The 13,996-nt window shown below is 36.3% G+C and overlaps 2 protein-coding genes and 5 pseudogenes across 7 annotated transcripts, besides 2 other annotated features; 2 read left to right on the forward strand and 5 right to left on the reverse strand.

The window, feature by feature from the left end:
* Window positions 1–11,075: part of a mobile genetic element that runs on past the window's edge.
* Window positions 8–235, forward strand: TVAGG3_0511870 (annotated as a pseudogene). Its single transcript has one exon. A coding segment is annotated over exon 1 (228 nt).
* On the forward strand, window positions 1,034–1,729 carry TVAGG3_0511880 (annotated as a pseudogene). Its single transcript has one exon. A coding segment is annotated over exon 1 (696 nt).
* On the reverse strand, window positions 1,778–2,041 carry TVAGG3_0511890 (uncharacterized protein; the record flags this gene model as incomplete). The annotated part of the gene is made up of 1 exon (XM_051236977.1): window positions 1,778–2,041. One exon carries the CDS (start codon window positions 2,039–2,041, stop codon window positions 1,778–1,780), a length of 264 nt encoding a protein of 87 aa, XP_051094801.1.
* On the reverse strand, window positions 2,619–3,456 carry TVAGG3_0511900 (annotated as a pseudogene). Its single transcript has one exon. A coding segment is annotated over exon 1 (838 nt).
* Window positions 4,514–5,097, reverse strand: TVAGG3_0511910 (annotated as a pseudogene). The gene has a single exon. A coding segment is annotated over exon 1 (584 nt).
* Window positions 7,192–8,064, reverse strand: TVAGG3_0511920 (annotated as a pseudogene). The gene has a single exon. A coding segment is annotated over exon 1 (873 nt).
* Window positions 9,192–9,554, reverse strand: TVAGG3_0511930 (uncharacterized protein; the record flags this gene model as incomplete). Its single annotated transcript, XM_001302364.1, has 1 exon — window positions 9,192–9,554. The coding sequence occupies one exon, from the start codon at window positions 9,552–9,554 to the stop codon at window positions 9,192–9,194; it is 363 nt and encodes a 120-aa protein (XP_001302365.1).
* A 181-nt stretch (window positions 11,076–11,256) lies between the features above and the next one.
* Window positions 11,257–12,854: a mobile genetic element.
* The last annotated feature ends 1,142 nt before the right edge of the window (window positions 12,855–13,996 follow it).

Genomic DNA, 13,996 nt, shown 5'->3' on the forward strand with positions numbered 1-13,996 from the left:
CTGTCGGATGGAAGGACTCGGAATACCAGAAGGATTTGACGAGGCAATTTACCTTATAGAGATAAATGAAGTTGTTAAGCAGTACTTGCGCAGGGTAATGAAGCCCAAGGTCAAGTTCACCCTATTTCTGGAAGGGCTGCCTTGAATCTCGAGACTTCGACTGGAATTCCAATTCAAATACCAGAAAAAACTCCTTTCGACGACATAAAGGACGCCAAAAGAGAACTCTTGTTAAGTTCCTAAAACAAACGTCCTTGGATAAAAATACCAAACAAGGAGAACCCCCTACCCCATATGAAATTGGCAATTCAGTCTCTCCTTCACTTCTCGGTCAGCCGTTCTACATAACCTGTGAAGGCGACATCCAACCAGTTCAGTCAACCTTAACGTTTTGAGTTAAAAACATTTTTTTTCATTTTTTGAATGAAGCAAGTTAAATTCGTCCCACACCAATCTCAATGGACCGATGAAGAGTTTCAAGCAGGTTGAAGGTGTTGAGAACGACATAGACGGCGAACTTGAAGGAGCTCAAACCACAATTGCAACCAAAATTGCACAAGTCAAGAACAGATAGCTCCACTTAAAGCTACCAAAGCTACTCTTGACCTCATGGATAGTTACCGTTTAGATGTCAAGAGTGGAATAAGACCAATTAAAATTAAAACTTCTAAACTACGAAGCTATACTCCAAAAGTTAGCAGAAATGAGAAGACTTTACCAGAGCTACTTACATGTAAGGGACTTACCTTCAAGCAGTCCGACCAAAGATGAATTTTTGACATTGTCCCAATTTTGTCCGAAAGTCAGCTCAGATGTTTCGAACTGCTCCCAACATATCCGGATATGAACGTTTGCCTGAACTCTTCCGCAATCTCAAAAAACGTTTTTGGTTCTCATGTTCAAACTTTTATCGGAAGAGACAACAAACGTTCAGAAGAAGAACAAGATATTATTTAAACTTGTTGTATGACATAACTGTCATAACAAGCTTTTTGAAGTAAAACCGCCATTCTCAAACCACTTCATTTTTTCGATGTCCGAACAAGCACCGAAGCCGAACACAATAGCAGATGTCCTTTCAAGGTTGCCAGACAAGCGCCCAGTTCAAATTCAAATTGCCCAATTGAAAGCTCATCTGACAAACACCATTAAGACTCTCCAAAGTAGTCTTATGACAGAGATGACCAATCTCAAAGCCGATGTCCTCATGAACCAAGCTTCCAATGAGAAATGCCTGAACGATTTCACGGAAACCTTGCGCAATTACGAGAGAGAAACCGAGACCTTGCCAGACTCATATCTACCGTTTCTTCGAAGAGATAGACGCCATCTGGAAGGTACTCGGAAAGGACAGAACATGCAACACCGTACTTCGTGAGTACCAAATTGAAGAAGGAATTGTCGAGGAAAAGAGGAAGAAGAGGAAGAAGAGGAAGAAGAGACACGAAGAAGTTCCGAAGCCGCTACATGGCAACCCTTGTTGCCGATGACGTTACGAAATTTCCCAACCCTACCCATACCAAATCCGCAACAAGGCGACAGGCAAGGTTCTTACCCCAGTCCTCAACAACTTGGACACTTGAACCTTAACCTTCGGAATCGCGGTTCAATCTCCATGGGCAAGCTTGTCGCAATTCAATGGGTTCCAAATCCAGGCAAGAAGACGAAGGTCAGACACATTGACGGTGACAAGCTCAACAACCGTAAGGAGAACCTCGAGTGGTTCTAAGAGTAAAAAAAATTTTATTTTGGGGAAACCCCAAGTAAATTTAGGTGTTTATTTGGATAAGTATGTTAAATTAAGGGTAATTTGCAAAATTAGTTCCCGACCTTTGAATTGGGCTCTTTCGTTATCCCAGTTGCGTAGGAGGTCGTCCCAGAGGAGTTGGTAGAATTGCCAATCCAAGGACGATTTGTCCTCCCAGGCATTGAGGATGTACTGCTCGTAGAGTTCATTGACCTCTGCCTTGCACCAGACACCCTCTCCCTTGGAACGTAAGGCTTCTTCGAAGTGCTCGAATGCGATTGGCTGCGTGACCATCCGAAATGACACTTTTTGTCCGTTTGGTCAATTTCGTGTCTCGTGCCATAGTCGATGAAAAATACAGACAAACAGGTTATATATGAGTTGAGACCAAGAATGGTGTAACTCGACCTGTCCGATTCAAAGACTCCGAGGGCGACCATGAAATTAAACGGAAATTAGCTAGGAAGGAATATAAAATGGACTGGTTGCCACCACCTCCACCTCCACCACCTTTACCTGTTCCTCAAGTAAATAAGCCTTTCCCGTTCCCAAGAATTCCCACATTTTAATTCAAATTCGAAAAAAATTTTTTATTTCATGCAATGTTTTTATTTCTGTGCCGTCTTCAAGTATGCCCCAGTACTTACGCTTGGAGAGGACATGAACTTCGGTGAAAATTTTGTCCAATTTGAATTGACCCATCTTTCACGACCATGCCCATTTCAATGAGTTTGTTGTACCCTTCTTCGTTCGTCATGAGTGCGTCAATGTTCTCATAGTAAACCTTCACTTTGGATTTGACTTCGGAGAAGAATTTGTTGTAGTTGTCAAGGACTGCCTTTGCGAACTGAGGGTAAGACCAATGTTCGACAATAGGTTTTAATGTGGTTACTAAGCCACTTTGACCTTGAGTGAATTCGTACTTCAAAACAAAAGGAGAAAACCTTTCAACAAAGTTGTCGACCTTCTCATAATGTTTACTCTTCATCTCTTGAGGTTTCTTAATGGAATATCCCCATGTCGAATTCATAAGCAATTTGAGTGTCATTGCAAGTTTGGGGTTTGAAGCTTTCCTAATATCATACAGTTGTTGTATGACTTTTCCAACTGTATAGTTCCTTCCCGGGAACTCACCATCTTCGTTTGGAATTCCAGTCGGAATATATTGGACAAACCTCATGTATGCAGCGTTAAGGTCACATAGTATATCTTTTCATCTGAGTCGAACTTGTCGCAACCAATTGGTCCAGTTTGTGGAAATTCAAGTGAGTCTCTTATCTTCTGAGAAACTTCTCCTGTTATCTCATAAACATCGTCGAAGCAACCTGTTTCATATAAAACCTTCTGACCTAACTCAGATGCTCTCCAATACAATTTGACGTCAATTGGATGTCTCAATGGAAGTTTGTTTATAGCATCTTGAAGTTCTTGCAACCTCATTGGAAGTTCTTCTGGTTCAGGTTGGTATCCGAACAATCCAACTCCTTGTGGAATTGTGTACTTCTTTTGTACTAGAACTTTGTCTGGAACAACTTTTGGTCTTGCTAACAGTGAAAAGTTTGTTTCGTCTTTTGGTACAAAAAGTTTCTGTCAGCTTGTCATCTGGAATTGGTTCCAAACAAACCTTTCTCGAAAAGAATGTTTACAGCTCTGACAATGTTGCACTTGCCTTTTCCGAACAATGGGTTTGTAAGACTTTCGTTCAACATGAAGTGGTTGTGGACAATTGCAATCTTCAACCATGGTAAATTGAACTCAACAACATAGTCGTCATGTGAAGAACCTTTAGCTGTAGGTATGTTGACTCGGATATTGACATTTGCCAACGGTGCAATTTTTGCCAATTGACCTCTGAGAATGTACCTTGTCTTCACACATGACTCAAGATACTTCATCTTCTCATCTGTAACAAGACCAGAGTTCCTGAGACATGTAAGAATGCAAGGTTCATTGACAATTGTTTCAATTGAATTGTAAATTCCATACCTTGTCAAGTCAATGTCAGACTTATTTATGAACGGAAAGTATCCAGCATGTTGTCTGACTGCTTGAGGGTTAGGTTGGTACCATTCGAACTTGACACTTGCAATTCCTTCAATTGCATTCAAAATGTCTGAGTCGGAGTCAACCATTTGTTCTCTCTTTGTAGTCTTGAAAGCGTCAAGAAGTTTTGCAGCTGTTTGTTCATTGCCATTTGCATAGTAAATGTGACCATCCAAATCCGTTATGGTCAATCTGAGATTGTTCCTTTCTTATTTCCGTCTTGAATATGCAGCAAGTACACCCATGAAGCCTTCTTTTTCTTTCCTTCGTCAAAGTTTACTGTAAAGGTTCGACCAGATGTAATTTGACTTCTAACTTCACATACTTTTCATATGCATATCTTGTTCTTTCCATGGGAGCATGACCATCTCTGCACTACCTTTTTCCTTCTCAAAGGATGCAATTGTTCGTTCATTTCCAGTAGAATCTGGCAAAGCCGTCGTGTCCTTCAACTTGAGGTTCACTAACATCGAAAGGCATGTCCATAAGACGTTCTTCTTCTAACCTCTCTAGTCTGTTTGGATAATTGGCACGTGCTGTTTCCAAATCCATTTCGTAGCGAAGACCAGCCAGTTTGTCATAGACTTTTATGGGTCTTCCCTTCCTATATTTAAACTTCTTCGAAACTCTCCAACCATATCTTTGCAACTCTGCTTTATTCTAGCAGATTTTCTATCCATTCTATATGGGGGCATTTTTATAAAAATAAAAAATGTTTTTTCTTTACTTAACATAACCGCCTGCTGCCATAAGTCTTTGACGCCAACCCATACCAGCTAATGAAGGTTGACTTGGTTTAGTTTGGAAACTAAACTTTGGTTTTGGTTTATCTTCAGTTTTTTGGTTTCTCTTCTTCTATCGGTTTTTCGTCACTTTTCGGTTCCTTGACTTTACCTCACCTGCAGGAACAGTTGTGTCGTCAACATCTTCATAAATATCATATGCCATTTGTTTTTGTTTTCCTTTCAACTTTTTGTGTTTGTTGTAAAGTTTAGAATATTTCGACTCTAAGTCAATGAGATGTTCTATAATGAACTGTTGGTCAGTGAAGTAAACTTTTCCATCTGTTGTCTCGAAAGCTCCTTCAGACTTCAATATTTTATTTGTGAGAGTCTGTTTCTTTTTGAGATACTAGCCGTTCCATTTCTATGAAAAGTGACTTTGTAGTTAGGGTTTGTATTTCCAGACCTGGCACTTTCTATTATTGAATTTTTCTCTTCATCTGTAAGTTCTTTGACAGGTTTTGACAATGGTTCTGAACTTTTTGTTTGTGGTGTCAAATTTACCGTTTCAACTTCTTCGGTCATTTCATCTCAGTAAAAAATTTTAGTTTGGTTTGTTTTCAACTGGTTGTTGTTTGTTTTTTAAGTCGGTCTAAAACTTCCTGAGGTATAGGAAGAACTTGACAAACACGTTGTGTAACTGCTGGAAGTCGACAAATCCATCTTGAACCCATTTGTCTCAATGCTGTATTGTTCATTTCATCTCAGTAAAAAACTTTACATCCCCACGTTTGAGGCGGTTGAGGTTGGTTATTGTTTACCCATTGTTGTGCATGGTTATATCCTCTGTTAAAGAATCTTTCACCTTGGTCCATATAGTGTCCTGCTTGGTTATAGTAGTCATTTGCTTTGTTATAATAGTTTCCTGCTTGTCTTCCTACATTGTCCATCCATCCTTGAACTTTTCCTCTTGTTTCAGGATTTGGAATAAGATTTGTTGCATCTCGTGCTACATCCCAACCTTTCTGTACAGTTTGTATAATAGGTTGTGCTTTCTCTTTCAGTATACCTAATGTACTCAAAATCTTCCTTCCAACTCCAAATACACCTCTGGCTATTGTTCCCACTGCGGGCAAAAATCTGGATGCAACTCCTGCTAATGCGCCAAATAACCCATTTCTTATAGGGTAAAAAAATGACGAATCCAAACAAGGACCCCTATGTTTCTAAAGCGACAAAGAAAGCACTCATGATAAAAATCTTTAGTTCAACACCAAATGCTTGGTTTATGGATATCTTGGAAAACATTCCGAGGTATAGAGAAGATGGACCTCATACTGGCTAATATTTGTCGGTCAAAACACAAGATACTGTGAAGCCATACCATTATGGTCCAAAAATATTTTAGATGTGAAAACTGCTTTGACAATATTCGTTGACAAATACCATCCAACAAAACTGACATCTGACTGTGAAAGTTCTTTCAAATCAGATGATGTAAAAAACTATCTGCGTTCAAAAAATGTAAACCAATATTTCATTGTCGACCAAAACCATTCTGCTCTTGGTGTCATTGACGGTTGTATAAAAATGTTAAGAGACTTAAACCAACCACAAGGTGTGAAGCAAATGAAATGTCATATGACGACAAATATAGACACTTCTCCATGGCAAAGATGAGACAAGTTTTAAATATTTACAATAGCCGTAAACAAAAAGGTTTGGGAAACCACTCCCCGAAGAAATGAAAAACAACCCTGACTTAGAGAAAGACTATATATTTAATAATTTAGTCAAAAGAGACAAACAAGAAAGAATGCCGGGCTTCAAACTTCAGAAAGGTGACAAAGTAAAAATAGAAATACCTAAACGCGACCCATATGAAAATACTATTGACTATGACAAAATGGGAACCCGACAGGTACTCACATTCGTGTTCGTAAAAAATAGAAGAAAGTATACAAGAGAATATTATGAAGTTTTAGGCAAACATGGCAAAATGTACAGACTGCAAGCAGAAGATAAAACTACTATTGTCAGACCTCGTTTCAAACTTGTCAAAGTTCAAGGTGGTATACTTTCAAAGACAGTTCCTAACAAATATAAGACAACTCCTGACGAATATGCTAAAGAAGTTGAAAATGACGACTAAGCATTTCTATACCATGCGTAAACTGTCATGTAAGGTGGCATGTAGTCTTTACTTTGTTCCCGTTGTTTGCGTATATCCCGAAACGCGATGTGTATGGTTTCCTCTCCCTGAGTGTCACCCCAGAAACAATTTATAGCAAACTGAACGTTGTCTTTAACATCATATCCTTTACCTTTTTTCATTGCTGACCAATCCCAAAATTTATGCTTATGCCAACCTGCTTGAGATGTACTTAAATCTATGTAGTGACTGTGCGCAGGTAAATTTTCACCTGAAATCGTTTTACTTCCTCCTGTTTCCTTTGAAGAGTTTGCACAATACAAAAACCTGTCAACTATTTGAGTCCAAGTTCCAAAACCAAGTACATTCTGGTCTGGTAGAGTTCATTGACGTATAAATAGAGCCTATAGGATATAATGTTTGAAGTATTTCTGTCTTTAATGTTTGAAGCTCTGTTTTGTCTGCTTTCTTGTCATATAAATCTTGAGCAGTGAATTTAATATTATGTTCATCCTTCATGACATAAACATCTTTACATCTAATGTTTCTCATCGTCGTTATGTCGTCATCCGATGTTAAACCTTGTGGAAAGTTAGGAGGTTTACAATATAATACATCCCCACCAGTTTCTTCAACCGTTCCTTCAATACTTTCTATAGCAACAGTTGTAAAACTTGTATGTTATGGTTCTTATTTGCTTTCTTCTCTAACTCATCGTTAACATAAGTTTTATCTGCTTTAAGGTCTAAACATCCTGAAACCCATCCTGTATCGGCTTTAACTTTAAAAGTCTTCGATGTCCATTCATGGTACCAGTCAACCCTTTCTTTCATTTCGTTATCTTTTTCATCCACATATTCCTTATCCGCTTTCTTCTCTAACTTACTAGCCACATATTCCTTATCTGCTTTCTTTTCAAGGCTAACGTTTAAGTCTTTATTTCAGATATAGAATGTATATGAGTCTTTTTAGAATATTCGTTTCAGCTCTTGTCACTTCACTTGACATTTTATTGTCAACATATTTTTGTCTGCTAGTTCAGGATGAGTATGTTCTTTTGTTGCATAAGCATTGTTAGCTCTTTCTTCTTCTTTTGCTATTGCATCGTCTACATATTCTTTGTCAGCTTTGTTGTCAACATCTGCTTTCAAAAGAAGTTCATTTATAGGTTTCTCGTTTAAAGTTCCTTTTGTTGGATTATACAGACAGTATTGTTCTTCTTGTCTTGAAATAGAAACTCATCTGTCATTGGGTTTAATGTCAGTTTTAAGTTTCCTTCTTTCAATGACTCAGATATCTTAGAATAGTTTGAAAAGTTTGTTGTGTTCTTATTTAGAGCTTGCATAATTGAGTTGTCGGTTGTGTTGTATTTCTCTCATAGACGCTGTTTCATTTGACATTTTTATTGTAGATAAAATATGCTTCAATAGAAAAAGAAAATTCAAGAGTTGCTACAACTAAACCATTAGATGAACTTTTTACTAATGTCGGTCAAAAGTTTGAGACAGAGACCGTAAAGCATGAAGGCTATCGTTTTGACTACCCATTAAGATGGTTAAGAGACCCATCTGTCACAAAAGCTATTGGGCTTTCGTAGAATGAAGTTTGTGTCTGTAGAAGATAAAAGTTTTCCATTTATTGTAAGGTTTCATATAGATTATATATCTGAAGGGAAACGAAAATGTGGGAAGAAATTGAGCTAATACAAGTTGACCTTTCATCTTCTCTACAGACTGCGTTAAAAATATAGAAGATAAAATAAATTCATGTTATGCAAAATATGCTGATGAATATGCAAATACCGAGAGCACACTTTATGTGAGAATTGTATATGACAACAAAATTCACAAGTGTCATTTCAAATCTACGAAAACAATCCAAATAAGACGAACAAATATATACAGAATTCACTACAATGTCATGGTATTATTTGCAAAGAATGTTAAATCAGAAAGTCGAACTTCCTTTAGCAAATATTTACAGTCGATATGCAAGAGATGAACCATATTTATTTAAAGATGTTTTCGACCCAGCTGCTATTATTGTTCATGCTTCATTTTCTGGCGCCCAAAACTCTTTCTTATGCTTGGCAAATGACTTTTACGAAAAACCCTACAAAGTTATACGAACCACCAAGTGGAAGTATTTCAGACTTTCAAGTATGGTTTATTACAGATGGAAGAAAAGAATAATTCCATTATACCATGCGTTTTACTTAGAACTTAGTTTCATATACAACTACTATCGAACGGTAAAAATATAATTTTTTAATACGGTTGAGTGTTGGATTTGGTTGCCAACTAGACTGTGGTGCAGGTTCAGGCTGTTGTATAACAGGAGCTTGTTCTTCTGGTTCAGGGTCTTTAGGTATAATACCAACGAACTGACCTACCCTTTTACCAATATTTTTGACACCGTTCCAAATTCCTCTTCCTACGGTTTTTATTCCATTCCATATACCTCTTCCAACATTTCGAAAGAAGTTTCCTATCTTACTGAAGAAACCCATTTTACTATATGTAAAAATCTAATGTCCGCCTAGTCTCTTACGTTTCCTGTTGAGTTCCATAGCATTCTTTAACTGGAGCTCATACATTCTGTTTCTCCTCTGGTAGAAAACATATTCTGGGTCAACTCCTGTGTTCGCGTCATCTGCATAAAGTTGTTTATATCCCACCTCAGGGTTTGTATAAAACTCTTTCCATCTCATATTTGCATACCATGGTGGCAAACCTAACGCAGCGTCATTTGACATGGCAGTTTGCATTTGTACATCTGTTGGCACTTGACCATAGTTTGCCATTGCAGTTTGTATTCTAACTTCATTTGGAATATTCTCTGGGTTTGGTTGTCCAGGTTGCTGTGCATTCGCTAAGTTCTGTGCGTCCATTTAATATTAGATAAAAATATCTCTTACGAGTACATATACTGAACATTTGCAGGCATTGGTTCATCTTCATATTCTCTGTACTTTTCTGCCACGTCAAATAAATAAATGACACAATGGAAAAAACCTAAAACAAGTAGTCCTATTTCAAACCACATTTACTTACTAATAAAATTTCTTTATTGTGACACTTTCTCCAGTTTATAGGACCTCTCTCATATTCTATCTTGTCATATATAAACTCATAGTCATGTATGTCCTCTAACCATCTCATAACGGTTTCCAAACCACTTTTATCGGATGTAAAGTAAAAGCATGGATGGTTATGTATAACGTCTAAAGTTTCTAAAGAGTCTCTCAAAGTCCAGTCTACTTGGTATTGAAAATCCCATGTGTTATAGAACGGCGGGTCCACTATAAAGAAAACATTTTCCTTGTCTTTATATTTTTCATACAACTCTGTCCAATGACATCTCACAAACTCTATACCCTCAATATATTTTTCTATGTCCTCTTTGAAAACATTTGTATAGTTAAGATATAAAACTTTTGACATAAGTGTTTCAATGTCATGAACTCTTATAGAACCACTATATAATAGTCTAGCAGATATACTATCCCAGTCTATATATTCTGCTTTTTTCAAAACCTCTCTCACAATATTTTTCTTATCTAATGGTATACGTTCCATCTTACCTATCTGAATCTTTTCTTTTAACTCTTTCAATATATTGTTTGTGTCTGGAATATGTTTGAGACGGTCCATATAGTTGTCGAAGTCATTGCATATAATCTTTGAGTCTGGGAATATTATATGACACAAATGGGATATATAGAAACTTCCACCGAACAAATCTACAAATGTTAGACCATTCGGTAGTTTCTTAAGTTCTCTCAATATAATATCTTTACATCTACTCTTATTTCCAAAGAACGGTAACGGTGGTTTTGTAAAATTCATTTATATATAATAATAAAAATGTTTTTACCCGAAAAGTGACAGAAAAGTGACAAAGCATTTACGAAGAAATCATGAAAATTCAAGAGGGTAGAAAAGAGGTTAGAAAAGAGGTTAGATCTAACCTTCTACCCTAAATTATATTTTTGGGTCCTTTACACTCATTACGAAGAAGAAGTCTTGACAAAACATTTACGATGAAATCATGAAAATTCAAGAGGGTGAGAAAACAGGTGAAAAAACGGGTGAGATCTCACCTCTTCACCTAAACATTATTTTTGGGTCCTTTACACTCATTACGATGAAGTCTTGACAAAACATTTACGTTCATGTTTGACAAAACATTTACGAAGAAGTCTTGACAAAACATTTACGAAGAAGAAGTCTTGACAAAACATGTACGTTCATGTTTGACAAAACATGAAAACATATATAATTTGTGAAAAGCTCCTGGAAGACCCGTATATATAAGAACTTCATTTATAATAATCATCTTCAGGGCTAGAAGGCACGAAGTGCCTGGAAGCCCCACTACCTTTTTTTTTTTTTTTTTTTTTTCTATATTTCTGCATTCAATGGAAGCCAAATACGGAAAAGTAAATGAAAAATTAATTTTTATTTCTCATGAAATTCATTTTCGAAATTAAAAGAAAAATTAAGAAAAGAGCATTATGAGATGAGAGGCTCGGCTGTTTCTTTACTATTGTTTTTTTTTCATTTTAATCTTTTTCATTGATATTTGCGCCATATAGATCCGTATTTTTCCCAAGTGAGCGGGGTATCTCCAATCCCAGCCCTATCGTCCTCCCAGTGTCAGTTTTCAATATAAAATCCAAATTTTTTTTGAAAATAAAAATTTCGAGAAATTTTTCTAATTTTTTTTCTTTGATTTCAATAATTCAAAATAAATTTGGGAGTAAAAAGACGCTATTTAATGAAATTCATATGAGTGAATGTGGATAAATACTCTCAAAACATACAATTTATCTATTTTTTTCTTTATATTATCAACTAATTAGTGATAATTTTTTTTGAATCAGATTTTTTTCATTAAAAACATAATATATAACACAACAATGATGCACACATACGTATCTACACATCAAAATATAAAGCTTGTTTTGGTCTGGGCATCCCAACCCAAAATTCTTTAAAAATTGAATAAAATTGAATACTTGGGGCTGGGATACCCATCCCAAAACCGAATTGAATTTTTTGAATTAAAGAATATATTTATGTATTTATAATATACATGTGATGTCTATAAAAAATACTAAATTCTAAAAAAAATTCAATTTATTCAAAACGTATACTAAAGTGATCACTTCATTAGTAGGATCAGCAATCCTACTAAATGATGAGAACGCCACTAACTCAAAAGGGAGTCCTTGGAGCTCTTGATCTCTTGTCAGTAGAGTTCATAATGAGGCATGGCATCTACTGATTAGAGATCAGAGCAATCCTACCTTACCTTCAGGAGCTACAAAGCTCCTAATCGTTACGAGAGGGAGCCTTGGAGCTCCTGAAGCTCATCAGCAGAGGCTATTTACCATTTGGGCCTCTTCTGATGAAAGATGCGAAACACGTCTACGAACCAGGAGCTTCAAAACTTCTAATCCTTACTAAAGGGAGCTTTGGAGCTCCTGAGTCTCCATCAACAGAGTCCCAGATGGTAAATGTCCTTTGCTGATGAAAGATGCGAAACACATCTACGAACCAGGAGCTCCAAAGCTCCTAATCCTTACGAAAGGGAGCTTTGGAGCTCCTGAAACTCCTTTTACTATAAAATAGGACAGTTTTCTTCTGAGGTTCTCATCAAATCTAAGACTTCAGAAGAAAGCTGTCCTATCAATGTATACTTACACTCTCATGGACTACAAGTGTACAATTTTAAGGCAGAGATTATCCGAGGCCTCTCATCAAATGAGGGACCTCGGATAATCTCTACCTTAAGTAGTCAAATAACTTTTCTCACTATTTAGGAACAAAAGAACAAGAGTTGGAGTACTTTAAGGCAAGATTCTTCCGAAATCTCTCATCGAATGAGAGACTTCGGAAGGACCTTGCCAAATCCTTGAACGCCAATATCCTTGGAACTGAGCTAGAACCAGGGAGAAGTAGCATACTATAGAGCACGATGGTAATCTCGGAAATGCTTATATCGCCCCAAGCACAATATTTAAGAAGTCTAACTCATATATACAAGAAGTCAGGCTGAATAGATATTGTGCATATGGTTTGCAGAACTCTCATGATATTTCAAATTCATGTTATCCCAAAAAGGTGACACTTTGGGTGTATCGTCCATCCCAGGGATGCAAAAATCACATCACCTTGGATCTATATTGCGCCATGTGAGATAAGAAGTTCGACCATATTTTATTGTTATGTTTTGTTGCATGATCAAGAGCGGTATTTCCAAAATTATCTTTTTCATTGATATTTGCACCATGTGAGATTAGAAGTTCGGCCATTTCTTTACTATTATTTTCTGCTGCATGATGAAGAGCAGATTTTTCATTATTGTTGTTTTCATTGATATTTGCACCATTTGAAATGAGAACTTTGGCTGTTTTTTCACTATTTTTTGACGCTGAAATATGAAGAGCAGTATTTCCAAAATTATCTTTTTCATTTATATTTGCACCATGTGAGATAAGTAGTTCGGCTATTTCTTTATTATTAAGCTCTGCCGCAATATAAAGAGTGGACTTTCCATATTTTGTTTTTTCATTGATATTAGCGCCATGTGAGATAAGAAGTTCGACAGTTTTTTTATTGTTATGTTTTGTTGCATAATAAAGAGCAGTATTTCCAAAATTATCTTTTTCATTGATATTTGCACCATGTGAGATAAGAAGTTCGACGATTTCTTTATTATCATTTTCTGATGAAATATGAAGAGCGGACTTTCCATATTTAAATTTTTCATTGATATTTGCGCCATGTGAGGTAAGAAGTTCGACAATTTCTTTATTATTTTGCTTTGCTGCATAATACAGAGCGGTATTGCCAAAATCATCTTTTTTATTGATATTCGCACCATTTGAAATGAGAATATCAACGATTTCTTTATTATTTTGTTTTGTTGCAATATGAAGAACAGATTTTCCATTATCGTAGTTTTCATTGATATTTGCACCATTTGAAATGAGAAGATTGACAATTTCTTTACTTTTTTTCAATGTTGCATAATAAAGAGCGGTATTGTCAAAATTATCTTTTTCATTGATATTTGCGCCATGTGAGATTAGAAGTTCGGCTATTTCTTTATTATTATGTTCTGATGCATGATGAAGAGCAGATTTTCCATTATCGTAGTTTTCATTGATATTTGCACCATGTGAGATTAGAAGTTCGACTGTTTCTTTATTATTTCGTTTTACTGCATAATAAAAAGCAGTATTGTCAAAATTATCTTTTTCATTGATATTTGCACCATGTGAGATTAGAAGTTCGGCTGTTTCTTTACTATTATATTCTGCTG

Source organism: Trichomonas vaginalis, chromosome II (genome assembly GCF_026262505.1).
Source record: "Trichomonas vaginalis G3 chromosome II, whole genome shotgun sequence".
Taxonomy (NCBI): domain Eukaryota; phylum Parabasalia; order Trichomonadida; family Trichomonadidae; genus Trichomonas; species Trichomonas vaginalis.